We start from the raw sequence: 25,618 nt of genomic DNA on the forward strand, positions 1-25,618 counted from the left end.
AGATCCAAAATCAGATTTCCACACAGCCTTGGAGCCCAGAACGTGCCCTACCCCTCTGGCAGGAGGAAACAGAGCATTCAGCGAGTGTGGCTCTGGTGTCTGACGGGCTTTCGCAAGACCTAAAGAAGCCTCCTCACGGGCCTCTGCCCTTCTGCGAACCTCTACAGAGGTAGCCAAGTTGCGAAACAGTTACTCGTTCACTCGCTGACCCAAAGGGGGCAAGGGTGTTGCTTTGAGGAGGGCACAATCAGTGTCTGCGAGACGTCCTGAACTACAGACACATACTTTATTAATAATCTTACATACACAAAATGTCCAAGGGAAAGCCTAACAGGCTAATTTCTGACAGCTCCAGATAACGGCAGGAGGAACTGAAGCCATGCTGACTCTCCAGCTTCCACACACTCCACAGAAGCAATGGTCCCTTTCCCACCCAAGGGATGTGATACAAATAAACAAACACAATTATCTGTAGAACTTACAGTGCAAGAACAACACTGCGAAGTCCTTCTCCCCAAGTGCAGTGACTTGTGGGAAACAGATAGGAAAATAAAAAGAACAGCTGGAAAATTTAATTACAGAAGAACAACGCAAAAGCTGACATTGTTTCGCAGAACTAGCCAATAGCCAAAGCCCTCCTCTCTTACCTTAAGATACAGAAGCAGCTCTTAGCTCCTGACGATAAGCGGCAGAACCCGAATCTCTGTTTGCTGTCAATGTCAGTGAGGACGAAAGTGAAGTTCTGGCCAACTTGGCTAACTGTGAGGCTGCGGCAAAGACAGAACAAAGGGGAAAAGGGATGTGCAGTAAGTTTCTTGATAAAGTATCTAATCATGACAAGTCATTGAACCTGTAACATTTCCTTTCTCAGTGGAATTCTTTATAAATGAACTTAAAATTTACACACTTCAGGGGAACAGATTGTGAGCTGAAGTAAAAAAAAAAAAAAAAAAAAAGGCAACAAGCGACACATTCTAGTGACCAACCACCTCATCGGAGCTATCGTGCCTTCTTCCCACTGAGCTCAGGCAGGTAGCTCTGTTAATCATCCCATCACATCCTGAAAGGTGCATTCCATTAACCTCACTTTATAGATGGAGGAAATAGCCTAGAGCAGCATTCCCCAGGTGCCAAGTGGTGGGGTGAGTGCAAAAAAAAAACGCAGAATTTTATTAAACCTTGGCCTATCTAACACCAAAGCCTGCTGTCCGCTTGCTGTTAACGGATCACGAATGCGCTCACCTGACTGATATTCCTCCAGCTCAGAGAGAAACAGTGGCTACAACAGCAGAACTTGAGTTTCTGCTGTCAGCCACAAAGTGAGGCACTCGACGTAAACCGTCTCATTTACTCTCAGCCACGATGCTGGAACTCAGAAAAGGAAACCAAAGGATGGAATCGAGTGCACAGAGCTGCTAAAGAGAGGAGCTGGGATTCACAAGAGGGCAAGCTTGGCATTACGTTCCTAAACCCTTGATTCTGTCATAATTTCTGAACTTATGAGGAACATATTTTATTTTTTACAAATACTAAATGTCTTGACAATGCAAGGTACTTTCTAAGAAATGGAAACAAGATTTTTAAAGAAACAAAGAAAAAAAGCTAAAAATTCCTGCACTGACACAAAAACCAGCGAAGCACTCATAAAAGCAACATATACTAGAAAATGTTTCAAAAAATCAAAAAGCCTACTACTAATCATATTAATCCAGAAACACTTTTTATGTTACATTTTAAAATCCACTTTAAAAAATCAGTTTACCAGTTAGCTTGGGTTCCTTTTTAAAAACTTAAATATTCCAAATTCTAATAGATAAATTTATGCTAACATCTTATTTTAGAATTTGACACTGAATTTTTCAGAGGAACTCATTAACTCGTATTGTATTTTACATATGTTGTATTTTACACAAAATACTCAAATTGATTAACGTATTCAAATCGGTGCTCTCACCTGTAATTTATAAATTGTCGGTGGAAGCAAAGAATCCTGTAAAGGTTCACCAGACCTTTTCCAAAGATAGACTGGGTTTTTAGACAGGATATGAATTAAGTTCTCAAATGTGAAGAGCTTTCTTTTCTAAAACTCCCTTATATAGCCACGGACTTCCAAGGCATCCATCCAGCACAAAAGGTCAACTGGACCCTACCTGGTCACACTGAAGGAAACAATTCCATTCCCCAGAGAGTGGTGAATACCAGGAAACAATTCAGAAAGAAAAGCAAGTGTTCCACTCCCCTTTTTTGACTAGGAAGGTGAACGAAAACAAGGTGGCAATTTAAAAGCGTGTGGCAATAAAACAGGTGTAAGTAATGCTACCCGTCCACCTTACACAAGTCAGGAGGAGGAACGTATTTCAATAAAAGTTATAGAGCTGCCAAGGGGACACCAAACGCTACCTTCTTGGGGCTGTTATGTTTTATCTATAAAGCTTGGATACTGTGTTACTATGGTGATTTAATACTATGTTTTAAAGGGGGATTATATGATTAATTTTAACAAGGTTGAGAACTGAAGATGTGTGAGAAACTGGATTCTAGCTCACATAATTAAAGTGATCGGGTAAAAAAGTGGGCCTCATTGGGGGAGGAGAGAAACCTGTATTATTAAAATATTTAAAGCAACAGGTAGGGATGGTTCAAAGTTACAAATAAGGTCATGTTTTTGTGAACTACTATCATGTGATCCTACAAAATATGACTGCTTGTTAGTTTAACTCAGGGTTTGATTCCACTTCTAGAGTGTTGAAACTGAAGCATCCTACAAAGAATGGATATTGATAGGATAGAATGAAAAGAAAACACCCAGGATCTCTAGGAAAAGGACGCAAAACAAATACAACTTGGTTTGTGAATTGAGTGCCATTAATTTCCCTATTATCTTTTCAGTACCATTAAAAACACTGAAAAATGCTTTTAGCTATATCCTAGACTCAAAGAAAGGTTCATTACTCATTTACTTGGTTCAAACCCCAACTCAGTCACTTGCTAACTGGGCCTTAATTTAGCAAGTTGCTTAACCTCTAAGCAACCCAGTTTCTTCACCTGGAATAACAATGCGAAACTATCACCCAGCCTGAAGGATGTTTGGGGAGTAAGTGAGATAAACATTTAGTATGAACATTAGTCCATAGTGAGAGCAATTAAAAACAGAGATACAAGCTGTTAAGTTACTATCTGAATGAAAACTAAAATTCATAGTAAAATCATGCATTTTCTTAGGATCTTCCTGACTCAGCCTTATAATACTCATATAAAAGGCTGCTTTTCTTTCTCTTGTCTGTTGCATCTTTTCAGTACGAGGCAGTCCTTCCAGCGACCAAGTGAGCTGCTTATATTTGCGCTGAAGTGAACAAGGTTCTTTTTGGGGTACCACAGCTTAGAAGAGGGCACTCATTATTCTCAGTCGAGTCACCTTCTTTAATGCCCAGTAGGGTGAAGTACAAGTCATTAAAACCCCCAAAACATTAAACTCTAAATATATTTTTTCTTAAATAATTTTCAGTAAACTAAAAGTCAGGTAAGGGCAGTCACAAGGGCTCAGAATCTCCAAGAATTGCGTCATTCCTCCAATGAGTATTCGCTATTTCTCCATAAAACTGACTTTGAGGAAAGGGTGTGCTTTTTTAAAGGCTGTGGTTTTTGTGTTTACCTCCAGGATCAAAATCCATAACTTTTCAACAGGAATTAGAGATTTCATAATGGTTGAAACTAAAAGGATCCACAGAAGCCATGGTATCCCATTCTTTTATGGTATAGATGGGAAAACTGAGGCTCGGGTTATTTTTTGTTTTTATTGTCTTGTTTTTCTTTTTCAAAGTAAATAGGACTAAAAGAAAAATCCAAACCCAATTCTGGTTCAAAATCTTTTGCATTCTGCCACATTGCACCAAACACAGTGAAAACCCTCCCCAAGAAGCTTGGAATTTGGTTGAAGTAACTCGAGTACGTGAGGAATTCAGATAGCTGTCTCATCAAACAGTCTGACTATACTTCTCACTAAGCAAGAGAAACCAAATTTGAGTATTTTCAGAAAGAAGCCCAGGAGACAGGGCCAAGACCACGCTTTAGCTGTGCCTCCCGTGCCTAGGTAAATACGGAAAACAAGGGCAGAAGGCATGACTAGTCAAACCTCAACTTTCTCCTTCATGCTGCCTTGCAAATGTCGGTCAGCCCCTCTAGGCCCCTCTGGCAGTGTTTGGCGTGAAGTTGTTTACAGGTTCACTTTTTAATGAACGAAGCATGGAGAAGGACAGTTTGATCCCATTCTTCCAGTGAGAAATGGGATTTTCCATATCAGCCTCACTTTAAGTTTAGCTTGTTGTCTTACAAACTGAGCAGCTACTACACGGGGCACTGTGACAAATGCTGGATATGCAACATCCATCCTGCTGTGGAGCTTCCTGTCTAGTTGGAGAGGAATGATAAGCTAGTGTACCACAAAGCATGTTGTGTGAAAGCTAAGAAGAAAATGGAAGAGAAGGAAAGGCCCAAGTGAGATAATGTGGTCGGAGACAGTTTCTCAATGATGACAACAATACAGACGTGAAGGACGAGATGGAGCAGCCGCTCCAGAAGCAGGGGACTGGCTGCTTCCGGAAGGGAAGAAAGCTGCGCAAAGATTCTCGGGCTGGAAAGAGCTAGGCCCGGTCAAGGAACTGAGAGGACACCGGAAGAGCTAACGCACAGGAGATGAGGGAAAGTGGCACGCTGTGAAGTTGCTGGGCAAAGCAGGTGCCAGATCATGCCGAGAGCCTCGTGGGTCATGGCAGAGTATCAGAATTGTTTTGGAAAGGCAACAGAAAGCCGCTGAATGGTTTTAATCAAGAGAACAACAGTCTTGTCTACAGTTTTTAAATCTCGATTTGACTGCGTTGTGGAGAACAGTCTGGAAGACAGAAGGAGAAGCAGAGAAGATACTCAGGAGGGTAGCAGAATAATCCAGATGAGACTGGATGGTGACTTAACTCATGTAGAGAGAACGGAAACAAATATGGGTGAATAGTTTCAAGTTATAACTAGCAGGTATATATGACAAGCTTGCAGATGGACCAAGAGTTAGGGAGTAAAAAGGCAGCATATCATCATCTAATCATAGAAAACTCACAAGTTTGGGGGTGGATCCAAGAGTTCCATTTAGGATATGTTAGTTCTGAGAAACCTGTAAAACATCTAAATAGAAATGTCAAGTATGTAGTTGAACATACTACTCAGGAAATCAGAGGAAGAGTTTGGACAGGAGCTATAAATTTGGAAGTCATGTACGCACAGATGGTATTTAATGCCATGGTAAAGAACGAGATCCTCTAAGGAAGAGAATTCACGGAAATTAAAGAGGACCCAGAACTAAGTTACAGAAGCACCAATTTATGGGATGGGTAGAGAAAGACAATCAAAGGAACAAAGGAGAACAAGCAGGAGGGAGGGGTCAACCGTACTGATGCATCAAGATGAGGAGAGAAAAAATGCCCACTGAACTGAGGAATGTGGAGGTTTCAGGTGACCTTGATAAGAAAAGCTCTAGTTGAATGACAGAGCAGAAGACAAATTGCAAAGCGCTGAGGAATAAACTGAATTATGTAGATAATTCTTCCGAGAAGTAGAGAATTAGCTGGGAACTGAATGGAAGTGAAGAGTCAAAGACGGGTATTATTTTTAGAACGGAGGAATACCAGAACTTCGTAAGCTGCTGGGAATAATTCAATAGAGGCGGAGATGCAGGAGAGAGAAGATGAAGCAGAAGGTCTGGACTTCAGATCAGAATTCCAGATAGGCTGTTCACTCGCTCTATGAGCACAGGCAAATTATTATACCTCTCTGGGAATAATGATACTTTGTAGAATGGTTTTGAGGATTAGAAATAATGTACACAAAGTAACTAGCATATAGCAGGTGCACCACGAAAATAACCATTCTTGTTATGAAATCATACAGTTTGAAAGATGGAACTGAAACGTGCAGTCATCCCGTTTACCACAGCTTACTAACGGCACCTGCGGAGCCGTCCATGGTGGCACCCCCACAGATGCTTCTCCATTTCTTCAGTGCACATGGGTGGCAGGCGGTAATCAAGGGTTTACCAAGCTATCACGTCTCCCAGCATTTAGTTACAGAAGCCTTAAAACTTCTTTCTGTAAACACATCCTTTCTCTGCCTAAGCTCACGTTTCTTACATTCCCTGCTCAGAGACCCAAGTGGCAAGAATGACACTGACCCGAAATGTCTGGAGACTAAGAGAAGGTCACATACTGCCAGATACAGGGCAACACCAGTCTTGCTTGAGAAACACACCAGATAGTTCTAAGAAAGAACAGAGACCTCTCCACTCCCTCATCTACATGAGCCTGACGAGGTAGCGACAAATCTTAACTGGAGAATCAGAAAGTATTCAAACCGGAAGGAAGAGCAGAGATCTAACCCAATTCCCTCATTTCATCCACGAAGAAAGTGAGGCCCTCAGGAGAGATGTCACCTGCCTCACCGCATGGAGCAAGTCAATGACAGAGCCAAAACGAAAACCTCAGTCGCCTGGCCGCCACCCCCAGCGCTCCATCCACTAAGGCCCAACTGCTTCCTTGTTACCAAATGCTGTATAGAATGTTCACGGGGCTCAGCTTGACCAATGGGACGAAACCCAGGGCCTAAGCCCAGGATGAAAAACAAGGGGCAAAAGCAGACCCAACGGATTCCTTTGAAAAGCAGAGCGGGGCAAACGCGTAGATGGGAACGAGAGGAGAGAGCTGGGCAGACAGACGCTAATGCACAGTCGTGTGCCTTAGCTGCACTGCGTGGGCTTCGTTTTCTTCGGTTTTCCGTATTTTCTCCTTTTGTACGATAAACACATATTGCTCTTCAAATAAATTTGAAAAGTCTGTTCGGTTACTTTATTTGTCATGGGACGGATCTATGACGTGGTAGAAAAAGCAGGCTGGGATTAGAACTCAGACCAATGTGCACTCCAGAAGCAGCTCTGCACCTTCGACTAGTGGGACCGTGGGTGAGTTACTGGACCTGTCAGAGTCTCTGTGTCCTCATATGTGGCATGATGATAACTGGGAACCTTGCAAATGTGTAGCTTTCAGTGCAGGAAGAGAACACCGCACACACAATGCCCGGCACGTAACAGATACAAAGTAAAATTGTCAATAGCATTTGAACCACGTTGCGTCTGTGGTTACACCCTAAATCGTGAAACGGTGCCTCTGCCCCTGAGAAGACCACGCCACTTCATTTCACGCTCGTGTCATTTGTGTGTGCCAGTATAATTTGTAGGGCAAGTGCATGGTAGCTAGCATTCTGGGTTCTGAGAGAGGGCGGACACAAACACGGAAGAACAGCTTTTCCATGATCCAATGAGTCTCCTGAGCGCTTGGCCTAAGTGAAGCAGCTTGCCGGCTGTGCAGTGCAAGCAACTAGAAGCGCAACAGGGAATCGCACACAAAAAATATTTTTAAGAAACTGCTTTCATCGGTAACAAGATTTTGAGAGGGACATAAGACTCTCAGCTCTGTCATTTCTTTACTCCTCTCCACAAAGAACTTCAAGCACAGGGTAGGGCAGAAACGACTTTGGACCGGGAATGGGAGTATCTGCTTCTTTCCCGGCTCGGTAACTACGTGGTAGTGACCATGAGCAAGTCGTGTCACCTCTACAGGCCTTGGTTTTCCTTCGGTGAGGTGGAGCGCTTGAGCCGGAAGAATTTCAGCTTAAAACTCCTGCGGCCTTGTTCCCACACGTTTTCGAGGCCTCCTGCAGCCAGAGCCCAAGCTATCGCAGCACACGTCGCCCTCCCCCATCAGGCTCCATCTGCTTGGGCTGAACAAGCTCTAGGCTCACGCGTGACTCCTCCTTTGCTTTGCTCTTCGGCGCATATGGGGTGTTAGGCTCTCCCTCCACTTACCCCTTCTTGCTGTCCTTGCAGACTCAACACAAGTCTCCCCCGCTATGAGTTTTCTATGATCATCTCGGTCTTCCCTAACTTCACTATCCTTTTGGATAGACACTGTTTAATGTGTCTTCATAAAACTTCCTGAACTAGACTGAGAAACACATGGAGGGCAGAGTTCCAAGTCTGATACCATTTCCTTATCACCCAGCACAAGGCTACACATTCGGAACCTTCCTCTGCTCTTCCTCTGTCTCCTAGCGTGGCTGGGCGGGATAAATGTGGTATTCATGTGAGAATGTCCAGTACGTTGACTAGACTCGATTAAGAACTCAAATACTAATTTCCTTCCTTTCCTCTCTCTCTGTATATTGGGCGACTGGTCTTCCCATTGGGTGTTCTACTAAAAAAAAAAAAAAGGTATTCATTTGGAAGCTGAACACCTAGACTGTGCTAGCAGCCTAAGAGGACCTTGGGCAAGTCAAAATTTCTCTACAGCTTAGACCTTTTTTCAAGTGAAGATAAACAGCACTTGTTCTCATCTCTTATGATAGGAGGATGAAGTGAGATGATCCATGAGAAAGCACTTTCTTTTGAAGAGCTACCGGCATTATTATCTTTCATAAGTCCTAGTTTCAGAAAGAAAAACCTTAAAACAACACAAGAGACAGCGAGATGTCAATGTTAACGGATGATCTGATGATGACTGTGAAAATCCCACTCTTGATATAGACTAGAAATGTCAGAAAGTTGTTTTACTGTTCCTCGGGGTAGAAAAGCACAGATACTGAAAAGATTAGGAAGCTTTCTTTTTTGAACTTAATCACCTGGCATCACTCATCTCCCATGCTGACATATTTTCTAAGTCAAACAATATCATAAATATATCTGGGGGGCTTCGTGGGCCTCAGAGTCTGGGCAGATCCATTCGACAGTGTTAATTGCAAAACTAATTTTTAAAAAGTGGTATTAAAATCTCTGTATTTATTGTAAGTAAACTTCATTATTACTCTCTTCTGCACTAAAGTATGCCAAGGTTAGAAGTAGGAAAAGAAAAGAGAAAAAACATAGTCTCCAAAATAAAGTGGGTTTTTTTGTATTAATAAAAGTCATCAACATAAGAAAGAACCATTATACATGGTGAGGAGGGCAAGGGTTAAAATATATTCATAAAGGGATAATTCTGTCCTAAATCATTTTGGAAAAAATATGAGGAACATGATAATGGGAAGGTAATTTGGAGAGAAGCATATCAGAAGAAAATTATTTTTCTAACAACAACAAAAAAGGCATCAGACATTAGTGACGCAAAATATTTTAGGACTATAATTTAAGGGCTCTGCTTTTCTCCCATCTCAGAATGTAATCGCCCAGGCAGGCAGGTGGTGTGGTGAGAAAGAGAGATGTGTATGTGTGCGGAAGGGGTGGGGGGTGGGGGGAATTGTGTGATTTCATCTCATTGTTGATTTCTTCTAATATTAGTGTACAAAGTCAATTAAGGAATGCCTATCCAAAACAGATCACCACTCTAATAAGAAATCACATAAAAATGTATTCTCTTATTTTTCTTTGTGAAACACCTAACCACATTTAAAAAACATTTCAGCTTTATTAATTTGTATAAATATGCCCTTGCCATAATTTGTAATACATTTTATAAGTGACTGGAGGAGATTTCATGCATCGCTAATTCATACATATAAATGTGAAGTTTGCATTAAATGTCTCCAAACAAAACCTTGCTGGCTATGTTTAGAAGGAAGAGGATAAAGAAGAGACAGGAGGGCTCTCATGACAAAGACTGACCTTCTTAAAATTAAGGCTATCCTGTTTTGAGCATCAACCTGCTTCTAACATGGCCCTGGTACCAGGATTTTAAAAGGCCTCAGTCTGGGAACACTACAATGGTTGACTGGCTTAAAAAATAACATGCTGGAACCAGAGGAAACAGCGCTCATCAGTGGTGGGCAACATCCCAGAGCTGCTCCTCAGCGCTCCTTAAAACTCCTTTGGCTACCCGTTCTCATCTCTCACCATTTTCAGGTTTGTGCTCCTACAATGTGCAGAAAAGATCCAAGCTGCATACTCCCCACACGCACTCTAAGCCACCAAGATGGCTCGGACCTGTGTTCTTTGGGTATACTAAAATACCCGATAGATCCTTCTTGAAGATGGGCACATTTTATAACTTTCTTGGAACACATTATGGCACTTATTACTTACAACAATATTTTTTCTAAAACCTCTATATTACTAGAAGTGGAATTTTTAAGACGTAATATTTGTATCGTCTCATAGTTCAATTTTCCATTAAGGGAAAATCAACAAACGGCAATCAAGTGGACAAGTAAACAGTTGTAAAAATAATGCTGAAACTGTAATGAAAAACACAATAGACATTTCTTGGAAATAAGATTAAGGTCATTGCTTTGTCATTTTTATGGATGTTGTTAGTAAATTATAGTTTCGTAAGAAAAAAGTTCTGAAATTGTTTTTAAAATAAGCCATTTAAAAATAAGCCATTAACCAGTAGCTCATTTTTTTAAAAAGATTCTTAAACTATTTTAATTATCTTAGCGTTCTAATATTCATAATTGTCCAAGAAACAGTTTACCATAATGCAAATACTAAGGAAATGTTTAGATGATTTTGTAATTTTTTTTTTAGTCTAGAAATCTACAGGAAATGCTTATTTCCTCAGAGATATCGTTCTTCGTCACCTAAACAAAATACAAGACACTATTTAGCGACGCGCCTTTTAAATTCAAATTTTAAGTTGAAGTTTAGGAAAAACAGTCTATATAATACTCATAAGGTCATGGAGTCACATAACATTACTTGGTAAAGTCAAATGTGTTCGTATTTAAATAAAAATTAAATAGCACTGGATTAAAACCCAACCATTCTTAATCATGGTTTAAGTCTGATAACCAAAACCAAAAAATTGAATGTCGTGCAAAATACAACCCACAAACGAACCAATGCAAAGCTCTAAGCTTTAAACTTTTTGATAGTGTCAATAAAATCCCCAGGAAAGGAGAATACTGCAACTCTCCTTGGAACATAGGTGTTTTAAATCATGGTTAAACAGACAGAATGTTAAGAATGGCATGGTTTTTATTTTCCATAGCAGCTTTATTGACACTTTTTTTTGTAGTAAAGTTTGAAAATCTGACACTACCTGTCCACATAGAAGGGGAAACAAAACTTGGTCAAAGTCTGTAGAACTTCCTGTGGAGAGAAAGAGAGATAATTTATACATCTAATGGGACCAATAAATCTAACATTAACCATGGCACACAACCTAGCAACTTTACCCTAAAGAAAGAGGAGACAGATGAAGAAATATGGGCTTTATCAATTATATGGGAGGAGTACCAGGCAGTCAATCATGAGAAATAATAAACATGATCAAACTTCATTAAAAATGAAAAATTAATCAAGAATCACACATGGGCAAGCAGCAGGAGCCACACAGGAAAGCTCTGAAGGGAGGGAGGCGGTTGGGTTGCTGAGTGTTAACACCCCTCCAGGGACCATCTCCAGCCTGACCATATGGATCAGAGTGAATAACACCGAGCCACATGGGTTTGGCCTGGCAGGGCCGCTGTTGCTGGCACTGGTTTTGCCTGTTACCTAGGAACAGAGGGGGCCCGGATTAGACAACGCTTCCCAACATCAATAGGTCAAATCACAAACAGAACGGAAAGCCAACTTGAAGATAATTGTCCCTGAACACTGTCAACCACATTTTTTAGAGTATAAAACTTCATTTACTTACTTTGTAAAGAAGTTGCCATTGCTGGCAGAAATTTATTTTGTAATCAAACTGTAACAATTTTAAGTACATACTATTTTTAGTTAAACGTCATCATAATTGGACACACTTACCTGCTTGTAATTTATAAAACTCCAAAAGAAACTACCAGTTTAAATATCTATTTACAAATATGTAGGTATATGAAACCAAGTGTGTTATTCAGGGGAAGTATACAAAAATGGAACAAAAAGCAGAGTGACATCTGAAAGACTTATTCATAAAAGAGAAGCTTCTTACATTAAGAAAAGAACAAACACTACTATATGAAACACAATACATAGTTAGAGGGAGGGTGACTTTTCCCAGGGGACACGTTTCACATGTACTGCATATATATACATATCTAAACACATATACAAGTAATTAATTAATTATTACTTCCTTCATGGAACTTTCTCTAGTTTGACTTTAACTGCAGACTCAGCCCACAGTTGGTGCTCAAGTTCACGGACCAAAGTTATAAATTTTAAAAAAAGTACTTCTTTCATGAATTTGATTTGCTTTTTAACTATTTAAAATCTCAACTTCAAGACAAAATGAAGAACACATTTTTCAGTCACTGAGAAGCTGGTTCAAATTAAAACAAACCTGCCCACTGCAAATCTTAATCTGAGTGATAAATTAAAGATCAGTTTACAAACGTAGGACTTTTCTAACCAATAATAATGAATTATCAATGCTACCTGAATTGATGCTTCTCGCTTCATTTATTTTTAAAACCGGTTCTATCATTCAAGAAATAAACCACATCAATCTAATAACCCACTCAATGAAGCAGAAAGCACATTGACTTGCTCTGCCAGAGCATGTTCCGCCTACATAATTCAATTGAGCATGTCCTATTTTTTAATATCATCTTGGACTGGTACAATATACATCACAGCACTATTAAGGCATGTCGTGAAATAGTAAAGGAACAGGAAACAAACAAAAAAGAGTGGATAAGACTACCTCAGCACATTCTAAGAGGCATTATTGGTACATTAGCTCATTTCACAGTGTGACATTCAAAAGTCCTTCTATATTATTTTAAAACCCATTATATTTAAATAAATTGCAATAGCTAACAGAGAAGCAGAAAAACAAGAGCAATTTCTCAGTGCATAATGTTATTATCAGGCAAATATTGGGAAAGAGGTCATATTTAAACATTCATTCTAATATCTGCAGTTTCAATTGTAAAATATAATTTTATAATTTGTATAATCCACGTACACAAAATTCTTAAGATTTATATGCAAAAAAAAATTTTCCTTACATATTTCCTTTCACTTCAAGTTTCAAATACCACAAAGCATCTCTTTGACTTCAGAATATGTACCGAGTATCCTTTAAAACTCAGTACCAATGCTCACTCATTGCCAAGATCAGCTACAAAGACAGTTATCCTTTACCCCTCAAAAGTTACAGGTGCAGAATTGCTTCTCTACTCTATGCTGGAGTCGAGCTGCTAAAAGGCCTCAAGATTTTTGAAAGAAAGGACCCCCATGGCTATAAGAAAGCATTGTGCTCTACAGCAGAGTCAAAGGAATCTAATATGCCCAACTTATTACTCACTGCAATAGAGAAACTACTTACCACTTTCTAATGTCAAGAGTAATAACCAACCGTGAACTTGTCTGTCAGATAATATTAGGACAAATATCAAAATACCCAGTGCAGACTGAGTTTAGCCCACCTCCCAAGAGCTTTCCTTTTTACCCAAGAAAGCAGTGATAAGTCTAATTAAGCAATGGGGCAGGGGGAGAAGAGAAAGGAAGGGAACATAGGCAAATGCAGGCACATGTTTGTACATTACAATATGTTTCTTCATGTTTGTGATATTACAAGAGCTTGATATTCCAATTTAAGTCAAACAAGACGGTAGTGTGCTGTCAGAGGAGAAAACAAAAATGAGCATTCTACTCTGTTAGGCATGTTCACACCTTATCTCAATCAAAACTGAAAAATCTACTTCTTAGTGTAGGAAAGGGAGGACAGGAAGACGGAGGGAAAACAAGCAATGTTTCTTGTAAATAAAAACTGCTGAAATAAATGTTCTTAATACTGTTTTCCCTATATATAAACATCCAAAGGAAAACACAATTACTTGAATATGAAAAGTACCACTCACCAAGAGAAGGGGCATTAAAACCCTGATTTAAACACATTTTAAGCATCAGATTTATAGCAGAGTATCTTTCAGCATTAACTTTATGGGAAAACAAGTCATTCACCAGTTACTAACCGGTCTTTCTCTCTAGAACCTGTGTCTTTGGCTATGGAACTTTCTTTGCAGATGGTAATTTTCCTGTTTTCTCCCCACCCCACCCCCTTCTCTTGCCTACACAAGCTCTTTCAGACGACCAGCCTCAGCACAACCTCAACTACTGCCACATAAATCGGATCTTAGAGATGCAGTACAGCTGATGAAATGTAAATGACCTCATTGCTAAGGCAGGGGGTAGGGAAGACTGTGCCAGCTCTCCAGATCAATTCCCAAGTTTATATTTTCACAAACCTTTTTATGTACAGTTTGATTTTTTAACATTTTAATGAGCAAAAGAGTGAATCTATAGTAGCTAGTCACCACAGTTAAAGTGCAGGGCATGAACTAGGTCCCAGGGGGGAACCAGTCCACCATGTCACCACTGGCTTTAGGACATTCGCCACCTGGTTCCATGTCCCCAGGTTCCAACTCTTTTCATAATCAAAACACTGCTGACATTATAAACCCCAGACGGGTTTTCTAAAATCCCTCCCAATCAATACATCCAACACATAACTTATTGGAGACAACACTGAGCTCATTGATTAAGGTGAGTTCAGTAGCAAAGTTTTCAAAATAAATGAGACAAGAATACAGCATTCAACCCCTTTGTGTCACCAGACAATTTATGAAATAGGCAATTTCCAAAAGGGCTTTCCTCCTAACAAAATATACAATACTTCATGTGGGAAGAAGTAGGAGCAGAGGGGGCAGGGGAGTGTAGATGACAGGCAGTCACACAAACCTTTCGGTTATACATATATTAAACAGCAGATTGCACAGTGCAACATCTACAAAGCTCTGCCCACAAGGAGATACTAAGCCTCAGACCGAACCAAAATATGAAATCAACGCACTTAGCACTGGATTCACTTGCAAATGAAAACCAAAATGAACTCAAGATTCAGCACCATCTTTTTTGGATTCATTTCACCCTATTTGAATTCTCATCCAGTCAAAAGGCCCATCAAGGGAATTTTCTCCAATCTGGAGAAAGTAGATTGTTATGCTGAAACTGAGCCATTCTCTTAAAAACCTGGTAAAGCTTTAAACATTTATAATATTATTCATCATAGAATCCTATCTGTAGGCAAAACTTCGAAGACCAAATTCAAGGTAGTGAACTGGGATTATCAATAATGAGAAGGCCAAACCAATTCACCTGAATTTGGGGTGCAGGGTGGGGAGGGTATAAGAGATCCTCCAACGGCCTGATATCAGTTCGGATGTCAAATACTTTGTTTTCATTGCTTCACTGAAATCTGTGAACAAAAATTAGTTATATCTGGCCGCGGAAAAGAAATGACACAGGCATATACACCCCACAAATGAATGCCATGTGAAAGACAAAAGCGCAGGCTGATTATAATGCCCGCTGGGGTTACAGAATGTTGGGAGATGAGGCACGTTCTCAGCAGTTCAAAAGAAAAAGAAAATACGTGCAGGAAAACATTTAAATAAAGGAAAGAGATAGCGTGAATAAATAAATATATTTTGAAATATGTAAAGCTACAATCAGCCTCTTTGTAGCTTACTGAAAGCTAGTACAGCAGTCAATAATTTACCTTTGTCCAAAAAGAGAGTGAAGGAGGGAGAGGCGGGCAGACGGGAGGAGAACATTTCCTGAGTTTCCTACACCTAATTTATTTGTTCATTTCAAAATGTAGATGCGTGATGAAAAGATCAGTGGAGCTCAGATTCCTAAAATACTCCGTTTCTGTGCTTAAACATTTTTTTTTAATAGCACGAGGGAAATGCTGACCCTCGAAGTCCTGCAATTGAGATCAGTGCAACTGACTTGAAAGAAAAGCCTTTGATTGATGATCTTAAAACTCAAGTTGAAAGTTAAAAACAGAACACACACAAAATTCAAACATACAAAAAGCTAACAAAATTTCGACTTTAAGCCATTTCCAGTTAAAACCTGGAACTCCAAATGAAAGCTACCAGAGGGTTTTCGTGCTTGTGATTAAGAGAGGGTAAAAGCGAATGCTAAGGTCTTAGATGCTTAATTAGCACCGAGGTTAAGAATGTTGATCAGAAAATTCCTATATGTGAAAACAGGAAATATAATTTTTCTCCTTCCCTGTAAATGTCAAATTAAATCCAAGACCTATAGTAAAGTTATGACCAAACTTTTTTTTTTTTTCTCCCAGTGAGAAAAGCTTTGAATAAGGGATTTTACAGAAAAGGACTTTCAACACCCAAACATAAAAGCTGGGTCAAATTTCTAACAACGCTGCTCTAATGTTACAGAGTCTGCTTCCTTTCTTTGGTATATTTCAATATTTATTCCCAGTTCACTTTCATAAACTTTAATTTTGAATAGTGTATATGTTATAATTATGCTAATTTATATAATACCTAATATGCACAATGTTGTAATTCAAAGATAAAATTACAATAAAATATAGAAATCCATATTCTATAATGTATCATATAAACTTTAAATCTAAATTATCAAGTACATTAAGCATATAGGTAAAATGTTTACAAAGCGGAAGAGGCACCTCTAGAACTACTTTTAAGTATAAATCTTCATGACCTTTGAAGTCCAAAGTAAAAATAATGGAACTTATTTAAAAATTTTTAATTTAACAAAGCTACTTTATCTTTTGTATCCCTTCCTTTCTTCAAAAAATTACTAAAACCAAGTTGTTCCCAAATTAAACACTATATAAAATCCTCTATTCTAAGGCTTCATTTTATTAACTTTAAACCTTATAGCAAAGAGGTTGAAAATGAGAGCTGTATTTATTAGTCAATGTTAAACACCAATAAACTTCTTGACACTTGTTTTAAATATTTTCAAACGAACAAATAATTTGGTTGGAATCTCTTAAAATCAGCATTAGATGGCATCAGTAATAGAATTCCTTGGACTTGACATTATTACTCTAAAATATTCTGCCTTGTTCCTCTCCTTAAACACTTTAAATCCTGTTATCTGCACATTTATGTTATCGATATATCTAAAAGGAAGAGAAGTTGGGGGGAAGCGAGGGGAACATACAAGTCAGCACATACCAAAGGAACAGGGTCCCAACAGTAAAACTGCAAACATGGTTTCATTGAAGAAGCAACTTGCCCTCAGGAAGATGGTATTAGGAGGGGGGGAAAAAAAAGAGCACTGATAGAAATAGTATTTTGTAAGCATATTAAAAGCTGTCAGCTTTTAAATATTTTAAATGCACACAAAAATGTGCACAGATGGGCAACTTTTCTGCTCACATTAGTCTAGAAAAAAATCTTTCATTATCAAGCTCAAAGTCCTTGAATTTTTTAAACTTAATTGTGCCTCTATTTCTTAGAATTCACACCCCAAGGCCAAAGCTTTCCTGCCACCAGTCCTTCAAATCTGACTTGGACATTACACGGGAGGAGGCTCCAAGCCTCCCTGAGGTCTCACTCCTTTACAACACACGAAAAAGCAGTCGATAATGGGCCCATGCTGAATTCGCTGCTCTCCACGTCTCCTCCTGGGACACAAGCCTAGCAGATGTGATAAAAACTGTGTCAGAGAAGTGGCTCTAGTTTGTGCCTTAATGACAACTTAAACCTCTAAACCAATACAACCAAAGGACTAACAGAACTGGCTGTTACCTCTCTCTCCTGCCAATCTTCGAATATCTCTGAACTAAATTAGCACCTCTACCCACAACATCCCCTGCCGCCCCACCAAATCCATTCTAATTTTAAAAGATAAATGCATTCAGCAAACACATCGGCAGCAAGAGTGTCTGGGCTGTGTGTGCGTGTGCGTGTGTGTGTGTGTGTGTGTGTCTCCTATAATTAAGCCCTAACACATATTTCATGTAGTTTTTATTTTCTCAAGGTATGATTGTGCATTCAGATGTCTTAAAGAACTGCCTGGTATATTCCCTCTGATCACCACCCCAGTAACCATATTAATACATACAACTGGTAGAGCTTGGGTTTCCAAAAGGTGCCTAAAGGTATAAAAATTTATTTTAAAATATGTTCAACCATAGGAAAGAAAAGAGATATTCTGAGTTACTGAAACATTCTAATTATTAAAATTCATACAGGAGAATTTTTTAAACCATGGGTGGTTATATTTTTCTTTTGACTTGTAAGAACTCTTTGTCTTATCTAATGATACGGTACCAAAAAATAGGTTTAACTGTGTACTTCTGATAACATTTTCTAAATTCTATAATTCAGCCTTCAGATGATAGGTCTTTTTACCCAGTATCTTGAAAGCCTATTCAGTCACAATTGCATACCCACTTAATCAGCAATCATTGTTCTGGGATGCAGGACTTTGTTGTCAAGACAAGCACCAAAACCTTAAAAAAAATTTTTTTTCAGAACTGGCATAAGAAAAAAGTGATCTTTGTCAGACAAGGACAAATTTATGCAAATCTTTTATAAACATTCACAAACATTTATTTAGCTTTTGAAATGTTGGCCTCATTTGAGAGCATGAAAATGAGGGGGAAGTAGGAAAACGCAAAGGACAGCTTAGAAGCTGGCACGCTACATAAATATTCAGAAGGAAGATTATAGGATTCATGTTAGGCTGTCTTAGGCTTCTCCAAAGTCCACACAGAATAGCAAAGAACAAAACTAACGAGAAGTACAGCAGATGTTAGACAATGCATCAGCCTCTTTTCCTCTCTCACTTGGCTATACTTGGACGCTTTTATATTTTCTTTCAATATGGTTAGGTCATTCAAGGATTCTCCTATAGACTCTGTATTGTGGCTACAGATCTATAAGCTGGAGGTCTGTCAGCTTTCCAAAAGTTTCCAATGAAAAGGCATTATGCAAATTCTACCTCTCTTACCCTCTTTCAGGAGGAAAAAAAGCCTCCAGTATGCAGTCATCGGAGTATTGGAAGCCCCAGCCTTCATTTCTGTATAGCTGTGTTTGCCTCAGGGCCACGCTGCTTGTTTTGACAGTGGATCCCCCTAGATAGTTGGGATTAGTCGAGCTTGTTTAGATAAACTTGAAATCAAGGCCTTCTCTAGGTAGACAGCTAGATGTAGCTACCGAGTTTCCAGCTGCCTCCTCCTTTCATCCCCAAACAACTGGAGATTCACTGTAGCTATCACAGCCACAGGCTATGTCACATACATAAGTACAAAATTAAAGGCTGCTAAAAGAAGCCTTTGTAAGTCTTAGTGCTAAAATAAGGAATCTGTACTGCTTGGTTTATACAAATTATTCTAGCACTACCAGTATGGAACTGAAATCATCAGTTAACAAGGCATATTAATCAAGGTTCCCAGCTTCTTTGGATAGACAGGATTGTAGTTTGATAATATACCTAACCTTCTGCTTCTTAGCTCTTGTATGAGAGTAATCGCTTAAAACGTTGAAAGGGAAATAATAGGCTTTATTTATCCAGTGGCAGGGGATGTCAGACACCATCAACAAACACTGTGAGCAGAATATGAAAATCAAAATGTAAATACCCAATCTGCTTTTGAGAGAGAATTATTTAGCAATTGATTAGACAGGGCCTCACTAAATAGTCATCTCCAATTACAGCACTGTTTCAAATCCAACTTTTATTTCCCACAACTTGGAGATTCTGAAAGAATGACATCAGGATCAAGAACTGTGGAAATTCATACTCAGAACAGACCGATGACACCTCATTACAAAGGCAGAAGGCAGGTGATACGAAACACTATTGAAATTTAAAAGTTATACAATTCAAATAGCTTTCTAAAATCTAATACTCAAGGATTTTACTCTTTTGCAACTAAAAAAAGGTCTCTTCAGAGGGCCAGCAAAACGAAAGCCGAGAAAATGATTCAATTCCACATCCATGTTTTATTGTATTTTATAGATCTTGCTCCAACAAGTAGATGCCAGGGTTTACCCGAAGCTGCCTGGGATAAGCCAAACACAGCGATGGTCCTGGAACAGGTTTTAACATTCTCCAGAACTGTTCCATGAGATACCAGACAGGCCAGAAGGACTTCTGCCCCCTGACCACACTGTCAAGTCACACAAGGCAGTGTTTAATCAATCAAGTTCACATATCACCAACGAAAATGTGTTCTCATAATTCGACAGCTAAGTCACTATTTAAAAGGAATGCTGAAGACACATGCAAGACGGTCTGGAACTGCTGTCATCAATTTGAGGTTTTCCTATGAAAGTTTTGGTTCATTCCATGTACAACTCACAAACTAAAGAAGTAGTCAGAAAACTTTTTCTCTAAAGCGCCAGACAGTAAATACTTTAGGCTTTGTGGCCCACTTAGGATCTCTATCACAGATTCTTCTGCATTTTTTTGTTTTGTTTTGTTTTTTGCTTTGCTTTGTTTTTACAACTCTTCAAAAAGGTAAAAATCACCCTGGCTCCACAGTCGCACAAAAACCAGTCCTGGGCTGCATCTGGCCAGTTGGCTATACTCTGCCGACCCCTGATCTAGAACATCAAGGAGCACGGTCACACAATGTGACTCCAACAAGCTTGCCAACACCCTAAAACTCAAATTTAGAAATTTAGAAATTCCCGAAAGGTATAATGCCGATGCCAGCCACGCTGGTTCTCTGATAACCCAGCAACACACACACAATTACTGACGAAAGGCCAAATGTCTACAGCATACAGATGTGCTCTCTTTAAAAAAAAATTTTTTGTTATTTAAAACACAAAAAAGAATACAGAGAATTAAAAATAAAACATATTTGCACCACTCGGAATTTGCAACTGTTTTGTGGCCTAGACTCTTCAGAGAAACAATCCTTCTTACATTAATAGTTCACTACTATGGGTAAAGTCCAGGGGGGTTCTTGACAGATAAATGGACTTGTGCTCTCTGGATTCTTGAGAGCTCTTCAATGTGAGAGTTATTTTGTTTATAATATTTTTTAAAACAATATTAAAAGAGAAGAAGGCCTTTTCTGGTGCTTTACTCACCACTCAAACGCACATTACGTACCCAACATTCTGTGGGATGTAGAACATAGAAGGGCCTCTTCCCGCCTCTCACCCACTCACTTTTGCCCCATTTCAACTACTTTCCCTTGAATGTGTTTCCCAGGACTTTAATCTTCCTTCTTCTCTCTCTGCAGCCTCTCCTATCAGTAGCCTACTTACACTTTAATTTCAATTGTCATCACTATGTAAATGGCTCAACTTCAAACCATCACTCCTGAAGAACATCTAGCGCCAGACCTCTACTTCCAACGGTCTTTTGGACACTTCTGCCTCATGTCCCATAGGTACTTCAAGGTCAACGCGTCAAAAGTCCAGATGCATCAACTAGCTCCTGGTACAATGCTACTTGCTAATCCCTCTCCCCCACCAGAATGAGAAAGAATCTCAGACCACCACTAATACCTGCTGGGAGACAGATGTGTGACTTAGATTTGAGTATTTGCTATGGTTATTGAATTTCAAAATAACTGTGAGGAAAAGCTTCCGATTCCTTAAAACCTTTCCCAAGTGTTAATAAACACAGAACAAGGTCAAGGGAGCCCCTGAAACCAAGCATATTTCAGTCAGCTTAGAAAACAAAACAAATGTATTTCCCTAAGCAAGATAACGTATTTAGAACCAGACAATATGCTAGAGGTCCTGTCTGCATGAAGCCTGCAATCTACTTGGAAAGACAGATGCTATGAAAATGCGTACACTAATGCATAATTTGAATTTCGACAGAAGCTGTGAAAGAAAAGAACAAAGTGCTTTAAGACAAAAGGACAGGTGCCTGAGTTTAGATGGAAGGGTCATCTAAATTCCTGAATTTAGATAGAAGGATATCGCAGGAGGTGACATTCTGAGCTGAGACTTTAGGAATGAGCAGGCATCCACCAGACTGGAAGAGGGATAGTGAGAGAACGACCAACAATAAAAAGTAAGAGCGTAAACAAGGCCCATTGAACGAGCTCCCTTGGCACATTTAAAGAACTAAAAAAGACCTGGCATGTTGCAGCAGAGGAGGTGAGTGGCAGAGGATGAGGTCGGACAGGTTGGCAGGAGCCAAGTCATGGGAGGCCCTGTAGGGCATGTTAAACAGTCTGGACTTTATTTCAGTGTATCAGGAGTCACTAGGAGGGTTTGAATCTTTTACGCCTTGCTTGTATGTCACTTTTTAACCCCACCATCTATCTTCAAGCCTTCCAGACTCTATGAGGACTCAGATACTATTCTCAGTGAGCTCCCATTGCCAATCCCGTCGTCCAGAGTGACCATAATCTCAGGACCCTAATTTCCACAGGAGGGAAAAGACACACAACTGGGTGCAGGTCAGGCCTCGGAGAAGGAAGAAGAACCTCACACAGAGCCTTAATAACAACCCTGGCAGCAGGGAGAGGGGTTGGGGCTAAAGAGAACAACAAAGGGACTGTAACGAATTTGAATAGGACCAGCTTAAATCTCCCTTCAGAAGCTGGTACTTCTTCTGAGCTCCCAAAGTCCATTTTCCTGCATACAGAGAAAGCATGACTTTTTATTGCAGTAATCTGCTGCATAGCACTGCACCTAAAGAAGCCATTGATTATAAGACTATTAATTTTCAGTACCACTAGGGGAAAAAAAATTCTGCAAATGGAATGATATACCATCAACCGTAAGATGCATCCCATTTTGAGAGACTTTTAAAATATGAAAAAATGCACATCTTAGACTCAATGAAATATATTTTATAGGTCCGTCTTCCCTACTAGACTGAGTTAAGAAAGGTGGGGATCATATATCCACCACCAGTGTCTCGTAGAGCACCTAGCACAGAGGAAACGTCCAGTGAATGATGGTGCTAAAAGAATAGTCTGGAGATTTAGAAGAGGAGAAAAAACAGCATTAATTAAGCACCTACTGTTGCCGTGCACTGCGCTCATAGTCTACATGTCTTCTTCTTTAATCCCAATAGGGAGCGGTGAGATCACATGGGGCAAAGGAGACTTTTTATCAGATAATCAATATTTATTCTTGATATAGAAAATGAAGAGAGAAAACTAGTAAGTTTGTACAAATGTAATATTAGTTATTTCCGCCAAATGTTTATCATTTATGCTTAGTAACATAAGAATTATGTATATAATTTAAAGAAGCCTCTCTCCCACCTCGCTTTCCAGCGGAATGAAAATTTTGTGTTGCATCCAAGGGCCTCAGGTGAGGGCAAGCCTATATGCCAGCTGCCGAGCACATTCTGGTTTGCTCATCATCTCTGTGTAATCATGGTGCCCACTTTCACTCTCAGAAGTGTCCTGGATTGGATGCTATCATCAGAGTCTTAGAGAGAGTTGAAAAACCCTGGCTTGTCTAGAGGGTGTTTAAAACATAACTGTTCCATCTGCCTTGTGATGGGACACTGGGGAGTGGTGTTAGAAGAGTTAGTTTTTATCACTTGACTCCAGGGTCTTTACCCATATTACGGACTTAATGCAATACCAGACCGTCAATTACAGGGAAGCAGTAAAATCTTCCCTTTGCTTCATTTTCCTATGACAAAAATGTGCATCTTCACTAACTCAGCTATTGTGTACACATCACGACCACTTCTCCTCCCAACTGCACAAAATTAGTATTACTTCCTTGATTTACAGATGGAAAAAAAAAAAAAAACAGGGTGGAAAAGTAAAGCCTATGCTCAAAGATAAGTCTCGTAGAACATGGGGATACTTGCTTTCTATTCTTCTTTGATTCAAACATACAAAAAAAGAAAAAAGACGACGATGAAGAAGACAAAGAAGACAAGACAAAGAAGATGACAACGAAGACGAAGAAGAAGCACTTAAAATTTGTAGGGGGGATGATATTTGTTCAGAAATAAGCAAGGCTTGAATAATGAAAACTGCTTTAGCTGCCATTAAATGATTATTATAACAGATACATTTTAAAAATTCAGAAATACTTCTCAATTTACCAGGGTTTTAGATCTCCAGAAGTTATAAGTATCTGTCAGGTTGGAAGAGTTCTCTGATAACAAAAATAATGTTCTCAACAATTTATAGTTCAAACTTATAAAACAAGATGTTATTAAAGAAGCATCACGTTTGAAATACATGCAAATACAAGAATCTTAAATGCTTCTGGTTAAGCCTCTGCTAGGTAAGATGGGATTTAATAAATGTATGTTTGGGTTTGTCCTATCTCGTTCAAATTATGAGCCCAAAGATCACAGTGCGACTATTATTCTGTCGTTTATTATTATATACCAAATATTTGGCCTCTTAACATCCAGGTCCAGCACCATGTCCTAGAGATGTGGACACGAAGCAGGAAGAATCTCCAACTTCCTGTCTGGGGAGGAAGAGGATACGTAAACATGTACGTGCAACAAAGTGTTTCAGGTTTTCTGGCAGAAGTATGGTCAAAGAAAAAGGAAGGTACTGTCAGGTCTACCCAGGGGATGTAAGACTGACTTTTGAGAGATGAGTTAATAGTTACTAGACAAGCAGGTTAGATAAGAATATTCTAGGGAAAAGAGCAATGTAGAACAATATTATATTACATGCTTTACAAGACTGACATATAAGTAAATGATCTTTGATAAGCTCAATTTTCTTCAAAAGACAATCCTAATTCTTTTATAAATACCTTTTAATTTCTAACCATCAACCCCCACCTATTCTAGGCACACACACACACACACACACACACACTAGTCCACAGTCTGGGCTTGTTTTACATCACATTTGAAATCTGAAACTGACCAAAGTTAGACAGTTTCAAATTATGGTAGCCAGAGGAATCTTAACTCTACTGCATGTAAGTATTTTTAACATGAAAGCTAACATAATACAAAGTACTACATGCAACCAAAAGGGCTAATTTATAAGGATAGCAGGACCTCTTACTAAATTTCAGAGGTTTTGAACATACAGATTTCACAATTAAAACAAAACAAATTAAAAATAATTAGTTATTTGAGACCCCGCTCCCCCTTTCATCACCATTTAAAGAGTTTCTATACTTTTGGTACCTTTTAAACACAAATATTCATGAACTGTTTCTGATTCTCTCTTCATCTTTACTCAACAAAGTACTCTCTCTCACCTTTATGACCTCTAAATTTTGCTCTAGAGAAGTGTAGGCTTAGAAAAGAAAGGTTGTCTAGAATTCTTCCTATTACCAGTCTGAAATTCTAGAGGTAAAGGTTATCACACACAACCCTAACACCTGACAAAACATAAACACCAAAACCAGGTTACCCTGCTCCCTTAAATCTACCCCTAAAATTATTAGGCATTATATAATTATCAGTTATTATTAGATGCCAAGAATTATCTGAGCACTCTGCACATTTCAAATCACTTAACCTTCACAACAGTCCTATGTGGTCTTTATTATCTCTAGTTTATAAGTGAGGAAATGAAATCCCAAAGGGGTAAACCCCAGTAAATGACAGGGCTGGGATTCAAACCCAAGCAGGCTGACGCCAACGTCCACGCTCCCAATCACCGCTATCGTGCCTCTGCGTTCTCCTTTCAGGAATCTGACCTCCTTTAAAGCAATCATGTCTGTATATTGCACACTTCATATTCACGATTATTCACTGGCCCCTAATTTATCCAGGCTGCTAAGAGACTTTAACACTGACTACAGTCATTCATATACCAGAAGAGTTCGCAGACTGACAGACAAGCTATACAACATAAGGAGTCAAGGTTCCAAATGCTGAGGACAGAATGACTAATTTGGTCAGGGCAAGTTGCACGAGAAAGTGATACAAGCA

General features: G+C 39.3%; 1 protein-coding gene across 27 annotated transcripts in view; it reads right to left on the reverse strand.

The window, feature by feature from the left end:
• The window catches only part of DENND1A (DENN domain containing 1A), a 459,444-nt gene that overhangs the window by 315,627 nt on the left and 118,199 nt on the right, over window positions 1-25,618 (reverse strand). For 17 of the 27 annotated variants that reach the window (XM_039861385.1, XM_039861381.1, XM_039861386.1 and 14 more), the window contains 2 exons: window positions 11,067-11,116; window positions 648-767 (listed from right to left, as the gene is read on the reverse strand). The exons of 2 other annotated variants lie outside the window; for them this stretch is intronic. In XM_039861385.1, the coding sequence (XP_039717319.1) occupies window positions 648-767; window positions 11,067-11,116 (170 nt within the window). Of the gene's footprint in view, window positions 1-647; window positions 768-1,008; window positions 1,109-1,242; window positions 1,400-11,066; window positions 11,117-25,618 lie in introns of those variants that run through there. 8 more of the 27 variants (XM_039861387.1, XM_039861400.1, XM_039861393.1 and 5 more) reach the window with 5 other exon arrangements.

This window comes from Pteropus medius, unplaced genomic scaffold (genome assembly GCF_902729225.1).
Source record: "Pteropus medius unplaced genomic scaffold, Ma_sr-lr_union100, whole genome shotgun sequence".
Classification (NCBI taxonomy): Eukaryota; Metazoa; Chordata; class Mammalia; order Chiroptera; family Pteropodidae; genus Pteropus; species Pteropus medius.